Raw genomic sequence first — 15,106 nt, 5'->3', positions numbered from 1 at the left:
TTTCAACTCTCAAAATATAAAGTCATTTCGAACACCTTTATAGAATTCAAACTATGGTTGTGATTGTTCACGTGGTCTTCATTCCATTTTGTTAAAATGAATGTCTCCAAATATTTTGATCATTTCTTTAAATTGGCGTTTCTTCAATTGATTTTAAGTGTAAGAAGCCAGTAGGTATTAAGTAAAGAAACTGTATGCGTGAAAAGTATACTGCCAGATAGAAATTCACTGCTTGGATTGATTTTCAAGCTACTTGGCTTGAGGTTGACTTGATTTCAAGTCAAGGTAAAGTCACGTAGTAGTTTTTCAATCTCAAATCAAGTCAAGTATTTATCAGGTGTGTGAATAAGTCTTTCCCGTTTTTTGTAAGAGATGGCGCCTCCAATACTGTGCGAGTATTTAATGGTTACATATGTCATAATCAAAGCTTATTCATCTGTCAACAATTCCACACTAACACATTAGTTGAAATTTGTTCGCATCATAAATTTTTGAAATCGTGAAAATGTCGAAATTTGAGCCGAGTCGACGTCATTTGCGGGAAGTTTCACTTTATTGGTTCAATTTGAAGAAATCTGCTGCCGAGCCGCATCGGTTGCTTCAGGAAGCTTGGAGAAGGTTGTGTCGATGATTCAAGTGTTCGCGGATGGTTTCGACGCTTCAAAAGTGGCGATTTCGACGTGGAAGACAAGGAGCGTTCCGGGCGGCCGCAAATCTTTGAAGATCAAGAATTGGCGACTTTGCTTGATGAAGATTCGTGTCAAACACAAGAAGAACTTGCTGAAGCATTGGGAGTTGACCGAACAACCATTTCCAAGCGTTTGAAAGCCATGGGAATGATCCAAAAGCAAGGAAATTGGGTGCCGTACGAACTGAAGCTGAGAGACGTCGAACGGCGTTTTTTCACTTGCGAACAGCTGCTTCAGCGACATAAAAGAAAGGGTTTTCTGCATCGTATCGTGACTGGCGATGAAAAGTGGATCCGTTACGATAATCAGAAGCGAAGAAAAGCATGGGGACTACCCGGCCATGCATCATCATCGACGGCCAAGCCAAATATTCATGGCGCCAAGCTCATGCTCTGTATATGGGGGACCAGCTAGGTGTTGTAAAGTTAAATCACACGTATGCCTGTCGGCTGCTCAGTTGATACGGTGAGGGTGTGGGCACCAAATGAACTTGTTAACTTGACTAATTAATTGTTGGGCGCCAGGCTTACTAAAGTAAACCAAATTTCATAAAATGAAATTTCTCAAAAAAAAAAAATATTAATAGAGATGATAAAAAAAAATGAAGTTAAGTAAGAGAAACGGGAGATAGATAAGAGAGATCTTGCTTAGTGGTAAGAAATAAAACGAATTAAATTTTACAAATATATTAAAACTATTTAAAAAATATTGCTGAAGGCTTAGAAAAAAATAAATTCAGAATTTCAAAAAAAATATTGCTGAAGGCTGAAAAAAAATAAACTCAGAACATTTACAAATGATGAAAATTTCACTGATCTTACAATTGGGATATTAAGTCTCCAGACAGAATTTGGAATAAGTAGGTTATCGAAAGATGAATTTTGATATCTCACTTGGTAGATCTTGTTTCTCAATTTTGATAGTTGCTTGATATCAGAATATTGCTCTTGGACCGAAGTAGCGAAAAACAATTCAAATCTCGGGTTCCAATTTGGTGGATGCTCGCCTGAAGTGAAACTCAACGGCACTTGCAGTATTTCGTCCAAATATTAGATGAAGGTTTCTGTGTAACCTTGATCAGGATGAAGATTCAGTGCAGCCTGGTTAGGAACTTGTACAGGAATTGTGGAATCTTCTTCGTATCAAAATGGATGCTTGAGCATGCGTGGAGAGAAAAATTCAGGAAATTAGATTTGTACAATTGTCGAAGATAAAAATGTTCTGGTTGAATTTGGAAAAATAGTATCAAAAGTATTGTATAAAATTTGGAATTGACAGAAATTATAAAATATTATATACAAATGAGTTACTTATTGAATACTTTCCGGAAAGTAAAAAAAAACTTATGTTATAAGAAACAATGAAATACAAAGAAAAAAAAAGGTACAAATGATCCGATAGTTATTGTAAGAAGGAAATTTATTTGATTTGAATGAAATTTAGAGCTAATTACAGCAAGAAAGGGAATATGTACTTCCTGGCGGCTCTCAAAAGAAAGAAGGAAAAAAAATCCTTACACACCAATGTGTGTCAAGAGAAAAAAAGAAAAGAGACAATGAAATATCAAATTAAACTATCATATATCAAATCGTAAGATAGTATTACTAATATTCAAAGAAATAATTAGGTAATATTCAATATCTAATATTAAGATACTCAACCAAACGTAAAGCCACCAAAAAATATCACACTCACTCTCCACCTGTTTTCAATCAGTCGTCAAATTCATAATAATCCTCTTTCAGCTGAAAACTGAAAAATTTCCACATTGAACGGCAATCTCCGCGCACTCTCTGTATCAAATATGAGAATCGATAGTGTTCGATAAATTACATCGGGGATCAGTGGCGTCTCTTAAACATGAGCTGGGCAAAATTATATACGGTCCGTTGAATCGTTACAGTGTGGTTTACTATGAGCTTCTGAAACCGAATGAAAGGATCACAGGCGAGGTCTATCGACGACAATTGATGCGTTTGAGCCGCGCACTGCGAGAAAAACGGCCACAATACTCCGACAGGCACGACAAAGTTATTTTGCAACATGACAATGCTCGCCCACATGTTGCACAGCCGGTGAAAACATACTTAGAAACGCTCAAATGGGAAGTCCTACCCCACCCGCCGTATAGTCCAGACATTGCTCCGTCTGATTACCATCTCTTCAGATCGATGACGCATGGCCTGGCTGACCAGCACTTCCATTCCTACGAGGAAGCCAAAAAATGGGTGGATGACTGGATAGAGGCCAAACCGGTCGAATTTTTTCGCAACGGGATTCGTATGTTGCCAGAAAGATGGGGAAAAGTTGTAGCTAGCGATGGCCAATACTTTCAATAATTCATTTGTAACCATTTTTTCACAATAAAGGCTCAAAATTTGAAAAAAAACGGGTGTATGATAATGACGACAAGGATGCATTTGTTCGTATGATTTGCCCCTTACCGAAAAATTCAAGATCCGTTACTGAAAATAAAAAACTGTCATTTGACTCATTAATTATTGTAGCTGGAAATCTATGATGGACAATTGAACACATTTAATTATTTGGATCGTGACAATAAAACAATTGAATTAATGTAAAACCCGCTGATTGGATTATAAAACGTATACTAGATTGATTCATATAATCAGTTCCAAATATATGTACATACGATAATATTCCAACGACCGTGCAAATTCCCACAAACTTGAAATGTTAATTATGTCAATATGAGTCGGATGTAAATTTGTTATATTTCAAGTTTTCCTTTCATTTCAGAAACCGAGCGTTCATGGTATTCATGCTTCATTCGTGAAGGTGAGTTGTTTTGAGTTGAAAACAGTTTTATTCTGTAGAAATTGAAGTAGGTAGTTCGAATAGACAAACTTTAAACTTTCACATTATGGTTTTTATTGAAGTTCATCCAAGCCCGTTGAAAATATCAGTTACGAAATAAAGTAGTATTAGGCCAGTATGAACCTGCGAATCAAAGTTGTAAAATTTTACTGTGATAAGGAATTTTTGAGTCAAATCTTTTATTACGACTTGACCACTTTCTCAACATGTGGTCGAGCATTGTCATGCTGTAAAATCACTTCATTATGTCTCTCTTTGTATTGCGGCCGTTTGTCTTTCAATGCTTTCAAACGCATTAATTGCGTTCGATAACGATCGCCTGTTATTGTTTCAGTCGGTTTTAACAGCTCATAATACACTACGCACAGCCAGTCCCACCAAATACTGAGCATGACCTTGGAACCGTGAATATTCGGTTTGGTCGTCGGCGTGGAAGTATGGCCGGGATTTACCCATGATTTTCTGCGCTTGGGATTATCGTAATGAACCGATTTTTCGTCTCCAGTTACGATGCTATGCAGAAATCCCTTCCATCTTTGCCTTTCAAGCAGCTGTTCACAAGCAAACAAACGCCGTTCAACATCTCTCGGCTTCAACTCGTACGGCATCTAATTTCCGCGTTTCTGAATCATTCCCATGACATTCAAGCGTTTTGAAATGGCTTGTTGCGTCACTCCCAATGATTTTGCCAATTCTTGTTGCGTTTGACACGAGTCATGATCAAGTAATGCATCTTCGAAAACCTCTCTTCTACCGCATTGCTGGTCTTCGACGTCAGAAGCACCGTTCTTGAAGTGTTAAAACCACTCTCGTCACGTTCTTTCACTAATAGCGGCTTCATTATAGGTATTTCAGAGCATTCAATGAACCTCAGCCGCAGATTTCTTCATATTAAAACAGAAAATTAAAACATCCCGCAAATGAGGAGAATTTGGCTCGTTAGTTGACATGTTTAATAAAGAATAACTTTATGATGCAGACATAAATCGACTAATTTTTCAATGGCGTTATGTTTATAAATTCCTCAGCTTATTGTATGACATCTACGACCTATTTATTTCGACTACCACTTACCGCTAAGCCATCTATTGCAAAACGGCAGAAGCAAAGTTGTACACCTAATACAAAAAATTCAATCATCCAAATCGGATAAGCACGATGGAGATCTTGGACATTTTACGTTGGGGCATACTCATCATGTAAGCTAAAATTCTATTGGGATCATGATAGGCCCAAATTGGATGGATGCTCATACCGAATTTCATTGAAATCAGACAAGAATTGAGGATATTAAACTGATCTAAGGATTTCTGGACAAACCTTCCTACAGACAGAAACGAATTTGAACAGAATGGTTTGAAATGCAATTTGAAATATTTCATCTGGAAAGTCAATTTAATTCTTCGTCTACCTTCGGTACAGTCGGAAGCAATCACATTTACTAATAATTGAATAGATACATTTCTTTCGATTATGTCTTTTGTATATTGGATGATTTTAAACGAGGTAGTCGAGGAGACCTTGGTAAATATAAAATTCCTTGTTTCTCGTTGGCATAAACTACCAAGAAGACCCTCAGTATGGTTTTATCATCGAGAAACTCGAATTTGGCCAGCAGTAGCATGAAAATTTAATACTACACTTAGCGAACGTAACTGATTACTCTGTGTCTTCAGCATCTGCAATCGAGTTCTTTGTGTTTTGAAAATCCTGCGTTCTCATCCGTAAAAACCACAGTAATTCGTTCCTTCTTCTAATGAATATATTGACCTATCCATTTCATCCTTTCTCCCTTATACTTTAAAGTTCATTAAACTACCCTTGAAAAGCGCATCAGTCACTTGAACATCGCATCGTCTGCAGATTTTTAAAGAAATGGAGGCTCCAAGCCTATTTCACAGTATATTTTCTTAAAAATTCGACTTTATTCGTCAATATAGTCACCTTCAAGAGTAATGAATGTACTCTTATTTCTCAATTGCTTTTTTGTAGAGAAATTCGTCTTTTTCTTCATTATAGATCTAAATTTCTTTCCCTTGAGCATTTTCTTTTGAGGTCTACAAAAATCCAGTAACTTTTCAATCGATTTGTGACAAGCAGTATTGTCTTGTAGATGAAGATTTCTATTCTTTTGAATTTGGGGTAGTTTTTTCTTCATTTCTGGACTCAATCAATCCTATTCCGATCTATAATCACTGTTCATGGTTTTACCTTTGTCAAGATAGTACACCATGCACGTCTCAAAATATGGATTCCACAACTTTGTCACGTGATATTTGATATTTTGGACGATTTGGACACTCTCTTTGACGTGTAAAGTAATGAAGCCATGTCTTATATCGATATAAAAATCGCTTTAACAACTCCAAATAGCGTTCTGAATTGAAAATGTATTGTTGCTTTTAATCAGCATTGCGCAGACCTCAAGAAAAAGCTACAGTAAAAAAAATTGGCTCTAATGAAGAAGCGATTACCGAAGACTATTTCGAAAGCAAAGACGAACCTACTTGCAGAAAACGTATTCAAAAAATTGTGGATCATTGGACTACATTCATCACTCTTGAAGGAGATTGTGTTGAATAAGATCGAATTTTTAAGAAAAAATGTGATTTTACTTTAAACTTCTAAGTGGAATGTTGGAATTTCAGACAGTTTTGTTTTGTAGATACACAGACCAACAGACAGGTAGACCGAAACCGAAGTAGTTCATAAAGATCTGAAATGCATTCTGCAAAAATTCTTTTTATCCCAAAAGTTATTACAAAGCTTCCTCTTATTTCTTATTATTATTTCTGTTATTTCTGTTAACGATCAAACTATAAAATACTCGCAATTGATATGCGCTATTTATATTATTTGGTGAAAACTGGTCACGATCTTTGCTATCTATTGAACCATAATTAGAAAAGCAATTTCACTCTTTACTTTCAAGTGCCCAAAAGTAACTATAAAGTCGATTGCATCAAATGAAGCAGAAGTTGATAAGTGATCTTTTTTGTAATTGAATTGTACGCAGAGTTCTCCTCGGCAAAGTTTGTAATAGACAAGTTTCGAGCAGATAATTTCATTCATCTGCCTCACCGCCTTTACCCACACGTCCTTTTTTCGATTGAAAAACCAGCAATCAGCAAGAAACATTGTGGTCGGTATATTACAAAGGGGAGAGGGAAGAAGTTCCCTTTTGATTAAATTGGTAACTCGGATGTGGTTTCATTGGTCCAATCTCACCGGGAAATTAATGTCTCCACATATTGGTGAATTAATGCCAAATGAAGGCTGACCGTTCATTCCAACACGTTTCTGTGAATTTTTTCGTTCTCAATCAGAGTATAGCCGCTATCGAACGAAATAGGGTTTTTTTCTCAAATGACAGTTACTACAGAGGGAAAAATACATTTCAGCGTTTCACAAATTGGTTTCTCATTTCACGAAACTTTTGGTTCATTACTACGAATTGAGGAATAGTATATTCTAAAACAAGTTGCAGAATGGGCTCCTATTACAACATGAGTGTTGGAATTGCTTCTGCAACGAGTATTAGACGATATTTTCTCTATTTCAGTCAAGTTTGGTGAAATATTGTCGAAATTCAATGAAAAATTCAGATTATACATCCTAGTGACATTTTCATTGTATCTTGGCAGTCTTGGTGTGACTGTTACGAAAATTGACAGATTACGGAATATGAATTTGAATCGTACGTTTCGTATTTTGAAATAATTTATAATAACGCATTGAATTCGTGAATTTTTTCTGCCGAAATCGATTCGACACCAACAGAATTAGGAGAAATTGCAAATAATGTCGCGAATTATTTCACTTGATCCAAATTATATCATATTGGCAATTGATGTGTGTTGAATTTTGACAGGATTGGAGGTCTATGTAGACAACCACAAAAGGAAAAATATAACTGAAAACAATGCTATAATAATTTCATTACAGCACTGTTTTTAGAACTGTAATGAACTCATTACGATACTGAGGTTATATTTTTTGCGTCTTCAAATGTTCAATGTTGTTCTGAGCAAATTCCAAAAGACGATATTTGATAAGGATTATACAGATTACTTCTCCAAAGGTAAAACGATTAGGTAAGGATTTTTATCACTTCAGAATTACTTTCTTGACTACTAAATATTTCGAAAAAAAAATATTATCCGATTTCAAAATTTCCATTCGCTTAATGCATTTTTGCTTTTCCGGTTCGATGAAATCTGGTATGCAATATTCGTTTTCAATGTTTCTACTGACAATAACATCCAACGGGAAATATGAAACCGACCCTTTTGAACTACCTACTCCCATATTGATGAAGATATTAACACAGCAAATTTTACTGTATGACTTTTTTATTCCGTTTTAAATTACTCAAATCATTGAAAAAGTGGGTAACAAAATGAAAAAATGATCGAGATCGCTTTGGAATTGTTAAAATTGACTAAAGATTGACTAAAGATGATGAAAATTTTGCTGTCACGGTTCTCAAAACTAAAGCACTTTTGGATCGACGCTGTTGGCAGAAGTTAGATTTGTGAAGAATCTCCATTCTCAACGTGTCGCTTTTTTGGTGCGGTTTTTGGGCTGGTGTTGTGGTTGGGCCTCACTCATACGAAAATAAGGCTGATGAAACTGTTATGGGCCTACAGACGAGCAATTTAGTTGCCAACCAAGTTGCCTATTTGTCAAGTTGGCGACTAAGTTGCTCGTCTGTGAGCTAGTTGGTGGTTGGTATTCCAAGTTGCCAACTTAGTTGGTAACTTGGCAACGAAACAATCGCTATTTTATAAGAAAAGTTTCCTGGCCTCTTTCTCAAAGAGGTCATCAGATTTGGCCACCACTTTCAGACTTGTTTCTTTGGGGCCACGCGAAGACCTTAAAAATGGAATGCGTGAAGTTATCGAGGACTTACAGCCGAAAATGTGCAAATTGGTCATGGAAAATTTTATGAAAAAGATATGTTGCTGCAACCGGCGTCCATTTGGCTGGTATCGTTTTTCATCGTCAATGGCATACTTTCCTCTTTACTCTCAAAATATTCCTTTTTCTTAATATTAAAATGAAACTGCTTATTGGAAAATCTTTCATTATTATTATATTCGAGGGGGAATATTGAAAAAGTTATAACTACGAAAATAACTAACCTAGAACCTCGTTTTGCAATGTATTCAATTTGCACAACAATAGCATTACAGGTTCAAAATTTGATGATTCTGCGAAGTCTATATCTGTAAATAAGAATTTTTCAAGATAAGAGTCCTTGATTATATTTGGCTTGAAAATTTATGAATTGGAATCATAAATAATTTTGGTACAATTTCATATCGGATGCCAAGTCGAACCGAATTTTTTATTCGACTTTGATATTTTACACTGCGTCCGTGGAGTATGGAACAAATCCATTTTTAGGCAAACAGACCATTTTAAGAAATAATTCTGAAACAGGTCGATTTTTGCTGTTAATTTACCGTATTTAAAAAAAAATAATCTAATATACAGGGTGCATTACTTTCGAGTAATGACGTCACCGTTTTTTTTAAACGGAACACCTCCATTTTGTCTCAATTTTCCGATTATTCTAGCTGAGCTGATTCCAAAATTGTATCACATGTTGATTCCAATTGGTACAGGGTGGACAAAAATACAATAGTTTTATGTGTGCTCATAAAGTAACGCGTAACAATCTTTATTAGTTAAGTTAACAATATTATCAAAAATACTTATTGTCTAGCGGTAATAAACAAATAATGATATTTCACAAAAAACCAGACGACTATGTTTTTTTTTAAATTGATTGATTGTGCTAGACCACAAGTACCAAACATGTTTGGAAACAGCTCATTTTTATTAATCTAAAATGTAACAAACTACAGGGTGTTACATTCAAACCAATTACCGCTAGACAATAAGTATTTTTGAGAATATTGTTAATTTAACTAATAAAGAATGTTACTTGTTACTTTATGAGCACACACAAAACTATTGTATTTTTGTCCACCCTGTACCAATTGGAATCAACATGTGATACATTTTTGGAATCAGCTCAGCTAAAGTAATCGGAAAATTGAGACAAAATGGGGGTGTTCTATTAAAAAAAAATACGGTGACGTCATTACTCGAAAGTAATTCACCTGTATATTAGATTATTATTTTAAAATACGGTAAATTAAAATGAAAAATCGACGTGTTTCAGGATTATTTCTTAAAATGGTCTGTTTAGCTAAAAATGAATTTGTTCCATACTTAACGGACACATTTCATAACGCAAACTGAACATTCCAAAGGTTTACTATTGAAAATAATAAACCAAAACAAAATCAGTTCACCCGCAGAACGTGATTGATGCAGGAAATAAATCTCCTAATCCCAGACGCTCAATGATTCCGCTCCATTAATAATTCCAAAAAAAAAAAAAAGTTGGGGGCCCGAAGAGTGAACGTAATATCGCTTTTGATTTCCAGAGTGATTACGAAAACTGCCACGTTCAAAATAACTCGCTTTTCACTACCGGCCCGGCAGTTTGTCATTTAGCACATGATTCCAAAATATGATGACACGTCTCCTATTACTCATTCCCAAATGAACGTCCTGTAATGAGCTGGATATCTGATCGACTGGCTGAGGCCGTGAGTGCTTCGGCAATAAATCCGATTGATAAATAACATAAAACTGGCATAACATGTACGCACATGTTAGATTATTGGCCCAGTCTGGTTCGTTTCAATGTTTTTCGAGAGGATGTTCAATTTAAAGTGCCTCGCTTCGTTGGCTAGATGGAACCTTCAGAGATAATGGACACACGCACTGAGGTTCGATAATCGGGATGAGAGTTTTCTTCGAATTCCTTCGAAAAGTGGTCATCATCTATTTTGGGTGAGTGGAATGAAAATCTTTGAGGAAGATGCAGATGCTATACGTTTCTGCAATAAAACTATTTTATTTTCGATTGACAGCAAATATTGATTTTGCAGACACATATGTATCAGCAAAGTATTACTTCTCTGGTCTAGGCAGAAAAGTAACGAATTTCCTGCCTAGGCAGCAAAATGATTATTCACAATGTAAATGGAAAATTAGACATTTTTTGACAAATAGTTATTTACGTAACAAGTCCGGAAAATAGTGTTTTTTTGGACGAATAGACAAAATTCCAGTCTGTGAGTCCAAAAAAACCATTTTCGGGCGTGTTGCGTACAATATTTTTTCGGCAACCGTGTAGAATAACACTACCGCTGCTGCTTTCCATATTTCATTGCGATTGCGATAAAAAATCATGCAAATTGTTGACAACTAATTTCATATGAACTGTCAGCCGTTTTCTCGGTTGCTATGGTAATGATCAACTGCATTTTTTAAAAATATACCTACAAAGATTTTCATATTCACAATGACACAAACGATGTGATTCTTTTCCCCGGGAAATGCTACTTTCTCAGAGAAAAAGCGTCTGGGAAGTGAGCACTTCCCGGACGTTTGCCGAAAATAGTAATTTACGTAACAAGTCCGGAAAATAGGGTTTTTTTGGACGAATAGACAAAATTCCAGGACGAGCGTAAGCGAGTCCTGGAAGTCTGTGAGTCCTAAAAAACCATTTTCGGGCGTGTTGCGTACAATATTTTTTCGGCAACCATGTAAAATAACACTATCGCTGCTGCTTTCCATATTTTATTGCGATTGCGATCAAAAAACATGCAAATTTTTGACAACTAATTTCATATGAACTGTCAGCCGTTCTCGGTTGCTATGGATTCTATGATTCTTTTCCGGCCTAGTCCGGGAAGTACGTACTTTCCGGACTAGGCCGGGAAATGCTACTTTCTCAGACAAAAAGCGTCCGGGAAGTGAGCACTTCCCGGATGGTTGCCGAAAAAACTATTTTACAGGGGTTTTCCAATAGGAATGATACAATTTGAAATAGTTTTATGGGCAACTTTATGTACTATTTTTATTTTTATATTTCTTATGTCATTTGTGTTTAGTGGGTTATATCATTTAATAATGAAAATATGCACGTTTCAACAACGTTTATATATTGTTGAATTCTTTTATCAAACTCAGTGCTAACTGAAAAAAATTCAAGAAGAATTCATTGATGATTTTATTTATTTATCTAATCGACTCACTTTTTTATCAGTAAAATAAAGGGTTAGATATCTGTGAACGTACCATAAACGTATTTACAAACAGGTACTTCATGGATGCTAATTAGCTAAAAAAGCGATGTGGTAGAAATTCAACAGAGGGAAAGGAAATATTTGTTGGATTTTCGAATTGTATTAACGATGATATTCAATTGGTGAAATTGCAATTATTTTCATGCTGCATCGAACAAATTCAATAGAGATCCTGATTTATTTATTCATTCACTAATTCAACATAATTTTGTGCACAGTTGAAACAGTTTGCCAACAAAATTTCCCTTGGGGGTCTTACTTCCTTATTTCTGTTGTGTCAACGTCGAAAGAATTTCTCCAATCAGAAGCTTAATCCGGCTTCACTGATGAAGAATTCCATCCGAAGATTTTTTTAATATTTTTTTTCCTTTGTAAATAGTTCTCGAAATAATTACCTATTTTCTAATACCTTATCCAAGTTTGACATTCAGTAATGATTCCATCATAGAATATTGAGTTCACCATGTTGAACTCTTCATTTTTTGTTTGGTTGCCAATTCCCAAAAATAAGCTAGTAGCACAGTCTCAGAATAGTTTGTAATGTTCTTTTAATTGCACAACGAATACTTTTGTTATGCTTCGAAGGATTCTGACAATTGTCTTCAGTTATCATTTTTTTAACGCTTTGACAGCCACAAAAATAGCAATCACAGAAATTCCGTTCCACAATTTTCTAATGATACTAGCTTCGCTCTATTTTTCTTTCAAAATTATTCTGTGTCTATCCATCACACTTCAATAAAGTCCCAGGCCTAACCAATAAAAATTCGTATTTTTTAGTCAACATAGTCATCTTCAAGAATCATGTACTCTAACGATAAATTTTCAATACCTTTTTTGTAAGAATTTTCATCTTTGCTTCAATCTCGACAATCACTTATTCATTAGTAGGTACTGAATTTCTTTGCCAGGAGCATTCTTCTGAGGTATGTAAAAAGCCAATAATCACTAGGAACTAAATCTGGAGAATAAGTGATCAAGCAGTTAGAAGCGCAATTCGTTCAATTTCATCATAGTATTGCTCCTTCCTTATTTTCTGGTTCTGTTCTTGATCAATAAGAAATATTGCAGGGTGATTGAAACTTATTTAAAGTCTAAATAAAAAATTCTCGCTCGAATTCTTAGTTTCAAAATTGTCAGGAAGGCATTCAAAACAAAATAACACCAGTTATAGTCTCATCATCGAATCAATGGTTAGTGAGATATTCATCTCAATTGAAAAAGTTTCTTTTTCGAAGTAGGCTTAAAAGTTTCCAAGTAACTTGATTCAATTGAAAACTATATAACGAGAATTGGGTGGCACTGCTGAACCCTTCACTGTGCTTATTTCATCAAGTAAACCTTTCAGCATCGTGAACGTTTGGTCTTTTGCAAATAATTATACCGCTCCTGATGCCCCAGGATATCTATTTTTTTGCGAAGCTGGAGATTATTTACCTAGCAGGTTTGATTTCTGCGGGTGGTAACTTTTCGCTTCTCTACAGGGAATATTTTATGATGACATTTAGAAAGTAGATGGTTTCATCTGTAGATACACATAACCTAAAAGGAGTTGAGATGAATTTTAATGTTTCTGCTCATGACAACCAAAAAAACGCGCTCTATGTGGTATCTACCCATTCCTATATTTCTTGAATTAACATCCATTCAATGTTCAGACTACATTTTTTACATTCTCAAATGTGACAAATAGAACAGCTCTATATTGAGAAATTGTTTTCTAACTATATTTTTATTTTTCAGGTGATAATAAAATAGAAAGGAAGCTATGGCTGTCACAGTGTATTCCTCAAATATCAAATTAGAATGGTGAGTTGATTTTGTATTAAACACTCCTTGCATATCGATTTGTAGTGATCTCATGTAGGTAATTAGGTACTAAACTGGAATACTAAAACAGAGGCAGTTGAATATTAACATACATATGTATTAAATTTGTAGATATCCACTAGGGCTCTTGTAAATTTAGACCTGCAAATATGACCATGTAGTAGTCTCTTGTAGGTATCCCTACACTCACTAAAACTGTTACTGGTGAATTGTTCTTATGTTAGGGAATGAATAAAAAGTATTTTCGAGGTACATAGAAAATAATATGTCGTTACTCGTTACGATTAGTTAGGTAGTTTTGAATTGGTTTAGGCGTGGAGTATTTGTTTCGAAAAAATTCATATTCGGTAAGAATCGATTACTTATCTGAAGTATTCGCATTACAATAATTGTGGTATTTCTGAAGTACTTGCCTACAGCTTTGTATTCGTAAACTTCTCATTTTGATTAATATCTTATTCAACTCGTTAGCAAAGTTATCAGGAAGTTGCAAGATGCAATAATTTCTGTCAGATGTTTATAAAGATACGTTTGTATCACTCAAAATACCGCGAGCTTTGAGATATACGAAACTTCATCTTTCAACTCATGGAATTTGTTTTGCAGGATAAATTATTCCGATCTTGGATATTATTATTAATTATTATAAATCACGTTCTAATATGAATATCTTAGATGTTTTGAAATTATAAAGAAGAATAGGAAATGTGTCTTTACGATATTTGCTGAGGATGTCCAGTTACCTATAGAACCTATAGAAAATTTAATATGATTTCTTCGTTTATTTCATAATATTCCATATTTATTTTTCTCTATCTATGACTATCGCATTGATGGATGGTTTTTTGAATATCATATAATATTTTTCATGGATTCCGAAACGTGCTACTGTAATATAAGGAAATAATCTATATTCAAAGTGAATTAATCAAGAATCAATGAAAATTCAGTTTTTTCTTTTTCTTACTAAAATTCCCAGCTCAATGTTAGAGATTGGCAATGTCTTGTCATTTCTCACGGTCCGAAAATGCTTATTTACCAAAAATTGGGTGTAGCCATATTTTGTTCTTCTTGGTTTGAAGCTGAGTCAAATTAATTTTTAGATTTAAAATATGAAGCATCTAAAACCATGGGAGCCTAGGTTCAGAACTTGAATACATCCTAAGAAAATCAACTATCAAAAAAATTATGCATTTTTCTGACGTTATCCTGAAACACCTTGTATATGTTTCCATTTTCATTAGTGTATGTTTAGAAAATTTTGATAATTCAGTATCAGACCCTTCCATTATTAGGCAAGGACTTGAAGTTATGGAAATCACCCTCAATTTTGTTTTGTTTTTCATTAGTGAAATTTCTAAAGTTTCTGAGATATACTCTGGACTACAAATGCGAAATTTTATTTATCCGATTTTTCAGTTCGTCAATTGTGAGTTGGTCTTTTTTTTAAAACCTATTTAGCGATCGATTTTTATGTATTATTTTCACTAATGGAACTTTGGATTGGTTCAGGGAAAAAATTCCATAAATTCACCTAACATTTTTGAATTCTACTATAGGATTCGAACGAAAAAA

The 15,106-nt window shown here is 34.7% G+C and overlaps 1 protein-coding gene across 4 annotated transcripts in view; it reads left to right on the top strand.

The window, feature by feature from the left end:
* Positions 1-15,106, top strand: part of LOC123676190 (RNA-binding protein Musashi homolog 2) — a 96,756-nt gene that overhangs the window by 48,931 nt on the left and 32,719 nt on the right. For 3 of the 4 annotated variants that reach the window (XM_045611935.1, XM_045611933.1, XM_045611936.1), the window contains one exon: positions 13,445-13,510. In XM_045611935.1, the coding sequence (XP_045467891.1) occupies positions 13,470-13,510 (41 nt within the window). In that variant the 5' untranslated portion in view covers positions 13,445-13,469. Of the gene's footprint in view, positions 1-3,449; positions 3,489-13,444; positions 13,511-15,106 lie in introns of all 4 variants that reach the window. The other variant, XM_045611934.1, reaches the window with a different exon arrangement.

This window comes from Harmonia axyridis, chromosome 3 (genome assembly GCF_914767665.1).
Source record: "Harmonia axyridis chromosome 3, icHarAxyr1.1, whole genome shotgun sequence".
In the NCBI taxonomy this organism is placed as follows: domain Eukaryota; kingdom Metazoa; phylum Arthropoda; class Insecta; order Coleoptera; family Coccinellidae; genus Harmonia; species Harmonia axyridis.
This window is presented reverse-complemented; position numbering and strand designations above follow the sequence as displayed.